This window comes from Acinonyx jubatus, chromosome X, assembly GCF_027475565.1.
Source record: "Acinonyx jubatus isolate Ajub_Pintada_27869175 chromosome X, VMU_Ajub_asm_v1.0, whole genome shotgun sequence".
In the NCBI taxonomy this organism is placed as follows: domain Eukaryota; kingdom Metazoa; phylum Chordata; class Mammalia; order Carnivora; family Felidae; genus Acinonyx; species Acinonyx jubatus.
In genome coordinates this window covers 88220657-88235626 of record NC_069389.1, presented here as the reverse complement: position 1 = coordinate 88235626, position 14970 = coordinate 88220657, and the positions used below count along the sequence as shown (strand labels likewise).

Genomic DNA, 14970 nt, shown 5'->3' with positions numbered 1-14970 from the left:
TGAAATTGGCAATTAAAACTTAAGCATTTAACTTGATTTGCCTGTATGAACTATATTTCAGAGTAACCAAAGACCCCCAGCTGATGAGGTAAAGTTCTTTTCAACAAAAGCACTGCAGGTAATAAAATGTAGAAGGTATGATAGTTTTAGAAAATCACGATCTGGGGGCACCTGGGTGGCTCAGTCAGTTAAGTGTCCAACTCTTGGTTTTGGCTCAGGTCATGATCTCACAGCCTTGTGGGTTCGAGCCCTGCATCGGGCTCTGTGCTGGCTCTCTCTCTGCCCCTCTCCCACTTGCACTGTCTCTCTCAAAATAAATAAACTTAAACAAATAAAAACACAATTTTGTAATCCTTCATTTAATAATTGATTTGGGCAGTACAGTCATCAATAGATGGAACCATTAGATGAAAGGCTGATGAAGAACTTTGCATTAGACGGGACAGGGAGTCCCCACTGACTGTTCTTATTTATTTATTTATTTATTTATTTATTTATTTATTTGAGAGAGAGCACGTGTGAGTGGGGAGAGGAGCACAGGGAGAGAGAAAATCTCAAGCAGGCTCCACACTCATCACAGAGCCCAATGAGGAGCTCGATCCCACGACCCTGACATCATGACCTGAGCTAAAACCAAGAGTCAGATGCTCAACCAACTGAGCCACCCAGGTGCCCCCCGCAACTGACCCTTCTGGTCAATCTACTCATCACTCAAAAATGGGATGATCAGACACTGTGTGCCTTCTGATATAATATGAAATACATAGAACCGACCTATGAAGGAATGTTGCCAAAGGTTGAACTTGAATCTTATTAAGCTTTGAGGACTAACTTCCACTGATAGGAAATACAGGTAATAGATGAGCAAGTTAAAGGACATTGAATGAAACTAACAGACAAATCCAGAAAGTGGTACATTCTACAAGACAATGACTAATTTAGTCAATCCATCAGTGGGAATGGAAAAAGGGGAAATGCTTTAAAGCACGGAGATTTAAGAGACACGATATGTGGATCTTTTCTGGATGCTAATTTGAATGAATCAACTATAAAAACTGCATTTTTGAGACAACTGGGGAACTCTGAGAGTAGACTGGCTTTTAGATGATATCAAGGGATTGCTGAATTGTGTTGGTGTTACCATGGCATTGTGATTATGCTCAAATATTGATAACTATTGGATTGGGCCAATAAGAATATGGAGGTTTTTGTAGAATTCTCTCTACTCTTGTGCAAGTTAGAAACTCTAGATTTTGGCTCAGGTCATGATCTCATGATTCATGAGTTTGAGCCCCACACTGGGCTCTGCACTGGCAGTGTGGAGCCTGCTTGGGGTTCTCTGTTTCTCTGCTCGCTCCCTCCCCAGGGAGCTCTAAGTAAATAAATAAACCTAAAAAAATAAAATAAAAAGTGGTATCACGCAGAGTTACGATGTGAAGATCTAAATATACACCTGCAAAACAATCATGTAAATGTTATATGGGTGGGTAACTGCAACCAGAAATAAAATATCCAGGGACACAATAGCAGTGGATTCAAAAATATTGCATCTAAAGATGTTAGAGGAGATTCAGATGATGTAGTTGGATAGCTGCTGGGTGACTCAAAGCAGGGCTCTAGTGATTACAAAAACAATGATGTTAAAGATGCACATTAAGATTTTGAATTATACTCAGGAAATGCGAGAGTAGAAAAATCTCTCCCAACGCAAACATTATTTTATATAATGTGTGTGTGGAGGGTTTGTCTGGTTTTTCAAGTAGGCTTTATACCCAACATGGAGGTCAACGCGGCACTCGAACTCATGACCCTGAGATCAAGACCTGAGCTGAGACAGAGTTGGATGCTTAATTGACAGGGCCACCCAGGTGCCCCATATAATGTGTGGTTTGAAATATATAAATAAGAGTGATTAGCAAGTTAAACATCATAAATAGACACTCACCATTTGTGTATCTAACAGTTTACATGTTCAGATAAGTAAAAAAACTGTTTTTAAAAATTATGTCATTGGGGGTGCCTGGGTGGCTCCGTCAGTTAAGCGGCTAGCTTCAGCCCAGGTCATGATCTCATAGTTCATGAGTTCGAGCCTAACACTGGGCCCTCTGCTGTCAGCACAGTCTCCACTCTGGTTCCTTTCCCTCCCCCACCCCTCTTTGCCCCTTCCCCGCTCACGTGCTTTCTCTTTCTCTCTCAATAACAATAAATAATTTAAAAAAAAATTATGTCATGGTGTGACCTTTTATCCAAGCATACATGATGTATGAGTACGTGTATTTGTGTGTGTGCGTGTGTGTGTGCGTGTGTGTGCTTAGAGAGTGTATGAGAGTTTTACCTAGGAAACCAGTAACAAATTCTTTCCGGAGGTTTCCTCTATACAAGGTAAGACGGAGGCGAAGGCACAAGGGTTGGAGGGACGTTGACTTTTCACTGCCTACTCTTGTGAATCTTCAGAGGGTTACACCATGTCCAAGTACGACATACTTAAAAAAACTACCCAAACGAATACAAATTACAGTGCATCTTGTATCTCTCACTTTGTTTGATAACACAGTCCAGACAGATCTTTTTAGCATGATTTCCTGTTAACTTCCCGGTCAAACTGGACGTTTGACTGTCCATGAGACTGGTGCTGCTGATTGCCCCTTTTGGTCTTTTTGATACGCAGTCACCAAACAGTGGCTAAGGATTTCTTTTATGCCAGACACCACTGCAGGGCCTAGCGATACCACAGCCCGAAGCCGGTGTTCATTTGGTTTCCTTCCCCAACCGAACTGCCCATAATCCCCACTTGTTAAATCCTATACCTTCTCAAGTCACTATTCCAATGCACCCTTCTCTGAGGATCCTTCCTTATCCCCTCTCCCTGGCTAGAAAGGATTTGTCCCTCCTCTCCATCCACATGTCCCCATAGCTCTTTGTAATTATGTAGCACTCCTCAGTGTATTCTGCTCTACAGAACAGTAGCCGTGGGTGCACCTTTCACCTCTAATAATACCTAACATTTACTGAGCACTTCCCTATGTGTCATGTGTTGCACTAAGTACTTTAAACGCCTTCCCGGGACGCCTGGGTGGCTCAGTCCATTAAGCGCACGACTTCGGCTCAGGTCATGATCGCGTGGTTCATGAGTTCGAGCCCCGCGTCGGGCTTGGTGCTGACAGCTTGGAGCCTGGAGCCTGCTTCCGATTCTGGGTCTCCCTCTCTCTCTCTCTCTCTCTCTGCCCCTTCCCTGCTCATGTTCTGTCTCTCTGTCTCTCAAAAACAAATAACCATTACAAAAAATTTTAAGTGCCTTCCCTTTTTCGCATCTCACGACCTTATGAGGTATGGGCCTTCTGTGTGCTACGAACGACAACACTGATGTTTTCGGAAATTAACTAATTGGCCTACAGACTTCTGAGCTCAGAATCTGGGCTCTTTGTTTTTCTTCAAGGTTTCCCCAAACCATCCCTTCGCTCCTCCATGGTTTTCCCAGTTTCAAGCGATTTTACGTGGCGAGGCAAGCTCAGATATGAGTGATGTATACATGTATGCTGTAAGATTCAGGCCTGAAGACAGAAAAGATCAGTTAGGGCCAAGGCAGCCAGGGAGAGGTCTGTGGGGGAGAGGGTGGTGAAGAAAAACATGTGGATAAAATTGTGGGCGAAAAGTACACACGTTTGGGAGGGAGGTGAGGGGGTCCCTGCTCATTCCTTGATCCAACTCTCCTTTTTGCCCCGTCAGATATTCAGAAAGACGGTGAACACAGAGGTCACCATGACTCTCAGAACCCGGGTCTTAACTACTGTGTTCTGTTCCGTGTGTCATGTGTAGTCCGCACTCAGGAAAAATTCACTGAATTGGAAAAGTCATGTGTTAAACTGGACCCAAACCACCTCTGAGTTGTGTCCTCAAAAATGTGTGTCTACTACAGTGAAGAGAGAGCAAACGTGAAACCGAGAGAGAAAGGGGGTCTGCCTCTCAGTGCACTCTCGTTGAGGAAAAGGCCGTAAAAACAAATTCAAATACGTTAATGAGGAACCTGTGAGGACAGTTGTTGGTGTTACTAAATTCAGCTCTGTGTAGGGACACGGCTGCTGCCTCTTCGAGAATTACACAGGCTCGCCAGTGATAGCTGTTGACTGAAACTAAATATTTGATTTTCTTGTCTCGCTCCACCCCCTTTGCTAAACAAGTTCTTTTAATTAACTATCCCACAGAGTGAAGATTCTGAAGTCTTCACCGGATAGATTTCTGACAGACTCATGCTGTTAATGGTAATTTGGAAGGTGCCCGGCCTCTTGTCTTTCCTTCCTTTTCTTTTTCTACACTTCACATACATCTGCTCAAAACATCCAGATTTGGTGGCCAATGATAGAACACTTTTCACAGAAACCTGGTGAAATAATGTCATTTTTAGCCTTCACAGAAACCTGGTGAAATAATGGCAGAAGCCCATACTGGAGAAATTCAGTTTTCCAAGTAGATGAGGGTGATTAATGGAGAGGTTCTTCTCAAATCCGACTCCCAGGGGTAAGCTGCTGTGTTCCCTGGAGCTGACTGAAACTGGAATACTGGGGCTGATTATTCCTAGTACCAAATGATTCCTGACACAGGTTTGAATTTCACCGTTATAACAGGTAAAGCAAAAACAAGTTAAAAAAAAAAAACCAGGCTTAATGAAAAGAAAATAAAAACCCTATATACTGAGAGCAGAGACGCATTTGTCTAACTCAGGCCAATCATTCATGGAAAAAAAAAATCCATTGAGAGCAATTTAAGTAAAAGGAAAATTAATTTAAGTGGTTTTCTTTTTTTGGTCTAGTGAGAAATAAATCCATATTTTGCTCATTCACTTGAAAAATGAAGAACGGAGAACACAAATCTACTAAAAATGAAAAACCAAAATTAGTCAATTAAATACAAGCTGAAATCACAGCAAATGAATAGATTCTGGTTATTTCTATCGTAAGTTACTTCTATCTTAAAATCCATTTAGAAACGCATCTTGATTTTATATTACTACCATTTGGGTTTGGAAAATGGGCAGTGGAAGATGAAGCCAACATGAACGAAAAAGGCAGACGTGCAACACACACAAATACCCAAAGAATAAGGAATCAGAACGAGTTATTACAAGAAAAAAGAGATAGAGACACATGGAGACACAGAGAGAGGGAGAGACAGAGGACCGAAAGAACAAGATGGACATATATGTACATATGAAAGCACAGAGGACGGAGGAAAAGGAGAGCTAAAAAGAACAAACATTTCCTTGTTTGTTCCACAAATATTTACTGAGGCAAAAACAGATCCAGAGAGATGGGAGAGGCAGACAGGAGAAGCTCTGTACGTCTTTGACCTTGGCCAAGGAAACTCTTGCTGTTGACCAAAATTGTACAAAATTGTTTCCTCTTTTTTTCTTTTTGAGGGGGGCTACTAAAGTACAAAAACACTGTGATAGACACCCAAGGAGACAAAAGGAGGAATAAAATGACCTCCTACCCTCTAAGGATGTATTTAAAAGTTTAATTGGGCATATGAGTGAACAATCTACTGGGTTCAACATTCTTTAAAATGATGAACTGGCTGGGAATTTAAAACAGACCTTTCCGCGGTGGCAAGCGGGATTTGACTTTTCAATTTGGATTACAGAGGATTTACAAAGTTAGGCAGAAATACAGAACTTTCCTTTTGCACCTTCAGAGGTCAGCAGCATAAATAACTAGGAGGGGAAATGTCTTTGGAGTATGCAAAGTTCCTTGGCAGCCTCACGTTTGTTCTTGGCGAAATCAGTCTTGCTTCATTACCTGGTATCTGGGAGATATTCGAAACCATCTCCTACTTTTTTCTTTTTTAAATTCAATGCTTTTTTTTTTTTTTTTGGCTCATTTGGGTCTTAGTGGGAAAGAGCAAGCAAAACAGAATTATAACATCTTCCACTTCCCACTCCCCAAAAGACAGCTAAAAAAAAAAAAAAAACCAACCCTGATTTTTGAATAAATAAACAAATAGCTCCTATTTAAATCTGCAACTAGAGCAGAGCTGCCTGTTAGAAATATAATGTGAGCCGTATTTTAAATATGGGGGGAGCTATATTCTAAAAAGTTTCAAAGATAAAATTAATTTTAAGAATACACCGTACTTAACACAAGGCATGTAAAATACCATCTCAACAGGCAACCAAAATGTAATTTATTACTGAGATATTTTGCACCCTTTTTTCATGCTAAGTTTTTGAAATGAACACGTATTTCGTACTTGCAGCATATCTCAGTTTGGACTAGCCATATTTCAAATGCTCCACAGTCACATGCTTACCATACTGAACAGCAAAGATCAGAAATGCTGCTTCTCTGTGGATTGTGTATCCCTTCCTATTGTTAGCTCCACCAAAACCCCAACTGGATTATAATAAAATCTAAAAGGCAACTTTTGGGGCACCTGGGTGCTTAGTCAGTTAAGTGTCCAACTTCGGCTCATGTCACGATGTCACGATTGGTGGGTTCGAGCTCGCATCGGGCTCTGTGCTGACAGCTCAGAGCCTGGAGCCTGCTTCGGATTCTGGGTCTCCCTCCCTCTCTGCCCGCCTCTCTCTCCAGGTAGGAAATAATGGCTATAGAAGCCAGCGCTGCCCTGCACTTCGGTGAGGTGAATAGACTTGTCTTAATGTCTTCTTCCTTGCACCCTATGTAACCCTCTGTTAGGCATTTACAGCTATAGACTGTAAGTTCCTTGAGGGCTCACATCATTACCTAGCTCTGTTTCTCTAGTGCTTAGAAAAGTACCTGGCACATAGTTGGCGCTCAATGAACAAGTAATAAACAAAGAAATTAAATTAAATTAATATAGTTTCTTATTTGCCTTAGACACATTACAAGTGCTCCACAGCCATACATGCTACCGCTACTGTATAGGACAGCACAAATATAGAACATCTCCATCATCGTAGAAAGTTCTATTCGGACGGCACTGTTCTAGAGTGAGGGGCAGAAATACTATTTGACTGGACAGGTGACGGGCATCGCTAGAGACCACAAAAGTCCTTTTTTTATGAGCAACAGAGAATACCAGTGATATCAAATGACAAAGAAGCAAAAGCACACATAGGTATGCATTTTGGCCTCTAGAAACTTCGAATACAGCCATGTTATGGTTTCCACTGGAAGAACAACCATGGCCATATATTTTTCCCTGAGTTTCTGTCTCCCTCTTATGGTTTTCTTACCTTGATTCCCATCAGGCACATTCCCCACAAGTGCCCTTCTTACCTCCTAGCCAAAATATCTAACGAACGCTTTCCCTTATTTCCTGAGATAAGTTGGCAATTTCAAAAGAAACTTTAGTACAGAAGCTAGGAGGAAAAAAAAAGAAATAAAGGATAAAAATCGTGAAAATTCATCAAGCTTCTGTACAATATATAATTTTCTGAACGTAAGAGTCCAAGGAAAAGCAGCAAAGTACGTGAAGAAAAGAGACTCCGCTGGCTGCAGGGCTAGCATAATTTTGTGGGCACATTAGCAGTACCCCTTCCTTCTTAGCCAGGAGACCTCTGAAGATGTACCATCTGGGCTCCTGGCGGCGTAGAGTAGTTGATGCATCTAAATATCTTGTCCCATCCCCCATTTAAGGACCTCTATTAAGAGCACTTCATTTGTCTTTAAACAAAACGTTTCCCTGTTGCACACATTTGTAGCCTACTGGGGCCCTCATGATCAGTTTCACATTGAGGTCTGAGAAACATGCCTAGTTAGAGTCAGTTTATAGAACCGATGACTCCTACCTTTAGCTCTGGTGAATGATTTGGCCCCGTGGGTCCCCTTGTCTAGCTGACGATCAGGATTTCCTGAGGAACTTCCCCAAAGTTCAGATTCTTGGGTCCCACTCCAGACTTCTGAATCAAATCTCTGGCGGTAGGGCCTAGAGATCTTTATTCTTAACAAGCATACTAAGTGAAAATGATGTACTCCATCTCATTTAGGAATGATTAATCTGTTTCCTTCTTATTTGAGCAGTCAACTCTGCCTGCCTCTGGACTACTCAGTAAGGACCTTCCCTACCTCCACTCTGGCCCTTAACAATTGGACAATGAAACAGGATCTTAAGCATAACACCCATACAGATGTAGGGGGGACAGGCAGGAAGGGGGTTTTCACACAAGTTAGAGGTTTCTATGCCTCTACTACTTTTCCAGAGAAATCAGTTTGAATCTTCTAACCATATGGGATTCAAATGTCCCTAAACACTTCATTGTTGGCCCAATATTCCTGCAGATTCCAGCAGGATGTATTCTTAGGTTAATTAACAGTCAGTCTGTCAGCTAGAAAGCCCAATATTGAGAATGCAGAACAGGAATATAAGCTAGGCTGCTATTGAATGCGAAGGTATGTCTCTGGTGCTTATCTTTTGATATTTCAAATAACAATCACTTACCCTTGACCTATTTTTTCAAATCTTGTGTATTTTTTCTTTGGGTCACCAACACTCACAATGCTTCCTGTGTTTGGGGTGGGGGGAGAGAGGAAGAGAGAGAGAAAGATTTAAATTGGTTTATCTCCCTTCATTTCATACTGAAAATTACAATGCCCGAGTCCATGACAAAACATCGGAGTGATATTCCCATGTAATTTCTGTAATTTACATGGGTAATAATACATTTTATTAAAGTAACACACAGTAATACATTAATTAAAGTAGTTGTAATAACCCATGCTGCTTTTATATTCAAAATTGATGATGTTTGGGAAACAAAAAGGACTGGACACAACTCAACATTTATAAAAAGTTCCCATAAAAGGAGATGGTAGACTAGGAGATAAAAAAATCTAAGGATTTGTGTGCACTATTTAATAGAATCACAATCTTCTCTGAACTGGAGTAAAACTGAGAGCTACATCACATCCAGTTCTTCTGGACAAATCTCTATTGAGCAATAATTATGTTCCGAGTACTGTGATAAGGGTGATGGGCTCATAAAGAACAAAGTCTAATCACAAAGTAATGAGACTCATGGTTTTGGAAAATCTACATTCCCAAACCCAGGGCCCTACTTGTACTCCAGACATTTTGCAACAACTTTACTCGAATATGATTTCACCAGTGCTCCCAAACATACGAAGCAAACACTGACAGCAACGAAAGGGGGTATCGACAGCAACACGATGCTGGTCAGCGACTTTAATTAATAGCTCACTTTCCATAATGGATTGAATAACCAGAGAGAAGATCAACGAGGAAATAGTGAACAACACTATAGATTGACTGGAGCTCAGACGGATACAGAACACTTCACCCAACAATGGCAGAGTACACATTCTTCTCAAGTGCACAAGGAACATTCTCCAGGATAGATCGTATGTTAGGCAACAAGTCTTACTACATTTTAAAAGATTGAAATCATACAAAATGCCTTTTTTAATCATAATGGATGCAAATAAAAGTTCAGTGAACAGAAAGATGACTAGAGAATCCCAAGGTATTTAAATAAGACTTGTGTGAAGGGAGATACCTCAAGAGAAATGTAAAAATAGTTTGAACCAAATTAAAATTAAATACAACCTACCAAATTATGTGGGATGCAGCAAAAACAGTGTAAAACATTTTTTTAAAACAGGAAAAAATTAAGTGTGCCATTCAATGGCTTTCAGTAAATTTTTTGAGTTGGGCAAATTTATTAAATTTCACCAGGATCTAATTTTAGAACATTCTGGTCATCCCCAAAATGGAACCTTGTACCTGTTAGCACTCTTCATCCCCCTGCCCTGGTTTCCCAACCCATCCCCAGGCAACCACCAATCTACCTTGTGTTTCTACGGATTGTTCCAAACACTGTAGAGGAAGGTTATAAACCACCCAGGAAAAAAAAAACAACCCATTAATTTATCATGTTTTGACTCTGGGAGAAAATATTGGTTTTGTTATTTCAAAATATCAAATTTAGTACTCAGAGGATGAATATTTGCCACCACTCGGAATAAATCCGAAGGAAGTACCACTGATTCTTCAAATGGTGTTCAAATGGGTGCAGAAAAATTCTGGACCATAGCAGCACCGTGGGAATATGGGTTCAGCTTCTCAAGCAGACTACCTTGAAAGGAATAATTTATTTGCATGCCTCTGGCTCTCCCTTCGTTTTTTTTTTTTCTTTTAAGCAAACATATCATTATTGTTACCTTTGAATTATATCTTACTAATATGGCCCCTGTTCCAAAGAAGTGTAGAGTCAGTAAGATAAGATTTACACCATGAACTAATCAAGAGAAGATCTATAGACTCTACCTCCTAATTGTTACTCTTATTCATTCCTTCCTCTTCACGCCCATGGCCACTGCCATTGTTCAGGCCCTTAACATCTCTTGCCCAAACAATTGCACTAGTCATTACCTACTTCGAAATGCTACCTTCTCTAATTATCTTCCGCAATGCTTTTGGAACAGGGTGACCATATAATTCACTAACTAAGTTTGTCCTGGATAGACTGAGATGTATGGTCACCCTACTTCAGAATGATTTCACTCTTACTTATAATTCCTCAAAAGTTTCTCCTTGCTACATAATCAAATTCAAATCTCAGTCTGGCACAGAGGGCTCTTTACCGTCTAACACCATCTAACTCCTATCTAACCAGACTGACCACATAGAATTCTACTCTCCATCCCTCCTATTTTACACTCTAGTAATGGTATCACTATCCAAGGCTTAGGTCTCTGCAGATGCTTCCCCTTTCCCTTTCCTAGCGAACCCATGAATTCCTATTTATTATTTAAACATTATTTCAAAGCCATCCTATTTTGTGAATTCTCCTCTGATCCTTCTAATGAGACTTCCATGTTCCTTCTTGAGGGCAGGAACCTTTGTCTTTTCATCCCTGTAACTTCAGTGCCTAGATCAATGGCCACCACTGAACAGATATTTGTTGACTAAATTAATGAGAACAAGAAAGTGCACATTCAAGTGCTAAACTGTGTGCTACAAACAACACCCCATGTAAATTCAGACCTACCAGTAGATGGTATACCTTGAAAAAAAAAAGTTTCAGCCATGGACTGCTCATCAAGCTGTTAGGTTTAGTGGTGGTGGTGGTGGTGGTGGTGGTGGTGGTGGTGGTGGTGGTGGAGGTTTGTTTTTTATAATAGAGCTCCATGTTTCAGTGAAGTTAAATAAGACATAGACAGTGTGTGAGCTGTTCTAATTCGTTTTCTCTTGCATTTCTCATCTCAGTCCGTGGTACTACCATCTGTCTACTCAGTAGCCTGAGTCAGAAACCCGGAAGTCATCTCTGACTCATCCCTCACCTCCACTCCCCCAATGCAGTTGTCCACTGAGTCTTGAGACTATGTCTGTTTACCTTCTAGATACCTTTTCAGTGGCACCTGGGTGGCTCAGTAGGTTAAGCGTCCAGCTCTTGGTTTTGGCTCAGATCATGATCTCACATTTCGTGAGATCGAGCCCAGTGCCGGGCTCCTTGCTAATGGTGTGGAGCCTGCTTGGGATCCTCTATATAACTCCTTCTCCGTCCCTCCCCTGCTCTCGATCTCTCTCTCTCTCTCAAAAGAAGATACCTATGCAATGTGGACCCTCCTCATTACTACTGTTCTGGTTGGGCAGGCTATTGCAACAGCTTCCTAAATGTACTCCCAACCGTCAGCCTCTTCACACTCCAGTCCAGGCTCCACACCTCTCTCTGGCAGGAGGCTCTAAATGCAAAACCGATCATGTGATTCCCTGGTTCACGGGTCCTAGACACTCCCCTGACACCTCCAGGGTAAAGCTCAAACTCCTTGGTATGGGGTACAAGGCTCTTCATATCTGATTCTTGCTTCATTTTCCAGTCTCCTCTTCCCCACTTCACCACTAGAACCTCATGTTTTGACCATGCCAAATTGCAACTCATGCTCCTGCTTTCCAGTTGAGCTTCCTCTCTTAAGATTGCAATCTTACTGCCCACCTACTAATTCTATATTCAAGCGACATTGAATAAGTTAGCATTCCCAGGCATGTGCCTTCATACCTTCTACACATGCTAGCCTCCTGCCTGGAATGTTCTTAAATTTCAAGTTCCAATTTTCATGCTTCAATTCAGCTTTGATGGCGCCTCTTCTAGGAAGCCTTCCCTGACTTGTTTTGAATAACATTAATAATTCCGCTTCTCTCTAGTACTGTACCTTCTCTCTCTCTTTCGGTCTCTCTTTTTGCACTTAGTCTGTTTCTCTACACCTAATACACCACGTATCCATCTCTATGTATCTGATGTCCCCTTATAGACTGTATCTTAAGAACAAGAGTCATCGCTCATTCATTTCTCTATCCTCAGTACCTCCTTATATAATGTTGTGTGAGAAATACACTAGTTACTCAATAGATGTCTGTTGAAGTAAACTCAAATAAAGTTGGGAATTTCCTTTTGAAATTGCCCCATATTTTAAGACAGGGGCTGGAGAAGGTATTTTACTTGATTTATTGCTATAGAATGCCACCAATTTAACAGTTTCTGAATCGCCACTTCACATTTCAAATTGTTTTACAGATCTCTACATCATTGAGAACTAATTATCCTTATTCAAGTCAGCAATTAATGGATAAGGGCCTGGACGTTTGCTTTTTTTTTTTTTTTCTTTTGAATGAAATGATAATTTCAAAATCACTTGAAACCATCATTTTATTTAGGAGTTTATAGTCTTCTAAAAAAGTTATACTATTAAGTTGCTGAGCAAACTCTTTTCCATAGACTGAACAAAAAGCAAATAAGCTTCAGCCCAAGCCACTTTCTGAATTATGACCAATTTCAATTGGCAGGGTTTGGTTAATGAGGTTTTATGGTAGTAAATTACTCAACCTTTATTTCCTTGGTATGCAGAGTAAAAAAAAAAAAAACAAACTGGAAATAAATCCTTTCATGAGGATTTACCAAAAGACAACCATTTTGATGAGCTCCTGCTTCTGAACTGCTATTCAGATAAAATGGCTTCTCCACACCCATTACCATTCACAGGAGAGCGCGTGCTGCCATCTACTGATGTCAGGCAAGTACACAGGAGGTCTTGTTTACGATTCCGAGTCACAACACAAGCTTTTCAAGTGACCTCTTTCATCAGAGCCACTGTAATTTGCTTTTTTATACATTACACTAAGGAAAGGGGAAAAAGCCCACTGTGACACAATAGGGGGGGAAAAGTGACGAAAATCAGCTACTCAAAATCAAAAAGGAGAAAAAAAAAAAAAAACCCCGAGAGCAAGACCAGAACAATTTCCTGCCAGGGCAAATTCTTAAATAAGACACAAACTATTCATTGTAAAGTATAAGGATTTAAGAAATCGCTAAATAGTAGTATTTGAAAATCGGTTCCGTGATGTGGTTTCAGTGGCAGGAAAGCCGATCAATGTATTTTCCTACATATTAAGCTAAGTTGAACTCCAACCATGAAAAGATTATTAGCCCCTTACAGACCGAAGGTTTTGATTCCTGAGAAAAAAGCAAAAGAATTCTCGAAATTACTATTAGTCCTTTCTGAGGGGATAGAAAAGTCTTGGGCGGGCGGTGCGGGAGAAGGGGAGGGACAAGAAGCGGAGGTGACTTATGGGGCCCAAGACAAATTTCCTGCGTTGCACATTTTCGCTGACAGCGCCTTTTGGAACTTCTAACATGTAGGGGTTTCTTTAGTTTCCAACAGATTCAGACAGACCACAACGAACAAGCCAGACCCAGGCTATCTGTCTGTGTAAAACTGAAAGTTGATCTGTTTGTTTCAGCTACTAATGATCCCATGGTCTGGCCCCCACAATCAGCATCTGCGCCGAAGAGGAATAGCTGGGCGGCTCTGTGGTCTGTGCTGCCCACCTCACAGTCACTGGATTCCTGAGCCTGCTCTCCCTACTTCCCCGTGCTTATGGCGGGGTCTGCTCTGGGATGGGCTGTGGGCTATTCCTCCAGCGCTCTGTCTGCCTTCCTCCTCTCCTTGGCTTCTCAGCACAGGGTCCTTTACTCCTTCCCGAAGCTCCAACAGGGGCCTGATCCCAAGGTCCCCCAGTGACTGCTGCATAGGGACCATACGTCTTGGATTATTTCTGGTTTCAAACATTCTGTCCCGCTGGAAGATCTCACGCTCCAATTTTTCGTGTCACAAAATCCGGTTGCTCTCATTTTGCAAAAAACATCAGAGTTATATCCTACTCTTTCTTGTGCTTGGCGTCGTACATACTTTACCTTGTTTAGTCCTCACAAAATCCCTGTCACATTCGTACTATTATTGCTGCCATTTTTCTTTTTAGAAATCGTAGACATTTTTTTTTTTCATTTTAGAGAGTGAGAGAGAGCATGTGAGTGGCGGAGAGGGGCCGAGGGGGGAGAGAGAGAATCTTAAGCAGGGTCTATGCTCAGCGTGGAGACTGATGCGGGGCTTGATAGATCCCATGATCCTGGATCATGATCTGAGCCAAAATCAAGAGTTGGATGCCCAACCACCTGAGCCACCCAGGCACCCGTACCTCCATTTTTCAAACGAAGAAACTAAAATTCAGAGGAGTTGAGTGATTTGCCTGAAGCCACACAGCAAGTGTGGGCCTAGAACTTAGACTTCCTTATGATTCATTCCAAAGCCTGTCCTATTGTCTTATCAAGGCTTTATACTCATGTAATAAAATAGTAATTGCCATTTATTGAGCTCCTACTGTGTACCAGGTACTGTTGCTGAGGTTTTTACATGCATTATTCTCATTTAATTATTATAACGCTATTTTTTATTACAACCCCTATTTTTGGCAGGGGGGGGGGTTGTGAGGAGAGGAATAAGAGGTCAAGGAAAGTTAAATAACTTGCCCAAAGTAACACAAGCAATGGGCTGGTCATTTCTGGCTCCAATATTTTCCTCTTAGTCATAGTTGAGCTACATAAAATTCATCCGATAGACACAGTCCTGAAATGTAGTTATGGTTTTTGACAGATAAGAAACTGAGGCTCGGAGGGGTTCAATAAATTGTCTAAAGTCATAC

General features: G+C 41.3%; 1 protein-coding gene across 24 annotated transcripts in view; it reads right to left on the bottom strand.

Annotated features, from left to right (window-relative positions):
* The window catches only part of PAK3 (p21 (RAC1) activated kinase 3), a 252318-nt gene that overhangs the window by 37655 nt on the left and 199693 nt on the right, over positions 1-14970 (bottom strand). For all 24 annotated transcript variants that reach the window (XM_053201568.1, XM_053201567.1, XM_053201563.1 and 21 more), the window contains one exon: positions 8416-8479. In XM_053201568.1, coding sequence (XP_053057543.1) covers positions 8416-8479 — 64 coding nt within the window. The remainder of the gene's footprint in view (positions 1-8415; positions 8480-14970) is intronic.